The sequence below is a fragment of the Garra rufa genome, chromosome 5 (assembly GCF_049309525.1).
Source record: "Garra rufa chromosome 5, GarRuf1.0, whole genome shotgun sequence".
NCBI classification, from domain to species: Eukaryota; Metazoa; Chordata; class Actinopteri; order Cypriniformes; family Cyprinidae; genus Garra; species Garra rufa.
The window spans coordinates 26957413-26957934 of record NC_133365.1 but is presented as its reverse complement, the minus strand read 5'-3'; the positions used below and the strand labels follow the sequence as shown (position 1 = coordinate 26957934).

At 36.0% G+C, this 522-nt stretch overlaps 1 protein-coding gene across 1 annotated transcript in view; it reads left to right on the top strand.

Annotated features, from left to right (window-relative positions):
* The first annotated feature begins 446 nt into the window (after positions 1-446).
* LOC141334805 (uncharacterized) overlaps positions 447-522 on the top strand; it is a 29382-nt gene continuing 29306 nt past the window's right edge. The window contains exon 1 of the mRNA XM_073840030.1: positions 447-520. Coding sequence (XP_073696131.1) covers positions 447-520 — 74 coding nt within the window. The remainder of the gene's footprint in view (positions 521-522) is intronic.

Below are 522 nucleotides of genomic sequence, written 5' to 3'. Positions count from 1 at the left end.
ATTAACAGCTGGGGGCTCTTTTTTTCGAGCGCGAGCGGAGGCCCATTGCGTTGCCTTTTCAGTTGAAACTGGTGAAACATAACAAAGGTAAATACTGATTAAAAGCAATAAAATATATGTGTATATATATTAGTGTCGTCGTTAAAAACTTACCTTCAGAACTGGATGTAGGCAAGGAATAGTAGACCTGATGTGACACAAACATGCTGTAGGATTTGAAGATTTCCTGCCATTACAGTACTGTGCAGCATTAACAGATTGTTTCTGTTTGCTTTTTTTCTTCCATATAGGCCTAGTTTGTTTTGCCAGGCACTGATCGATGGTTTTGTCCAATAAAATAGCGTTTTAAGTTTGTGTCCTTAATGTTGTTATATGTAATAACCATTTTAACCATTCTTTAACCATTTTATCTTTTTTTCCCCCTATATTTGGATTCAGGAAAAACAATGGATCGTACTATAGATGACTTCAAGAAAAAACTTAACAAATCTGGCTTGAAGGAGACATCTTCCCATGATGGAT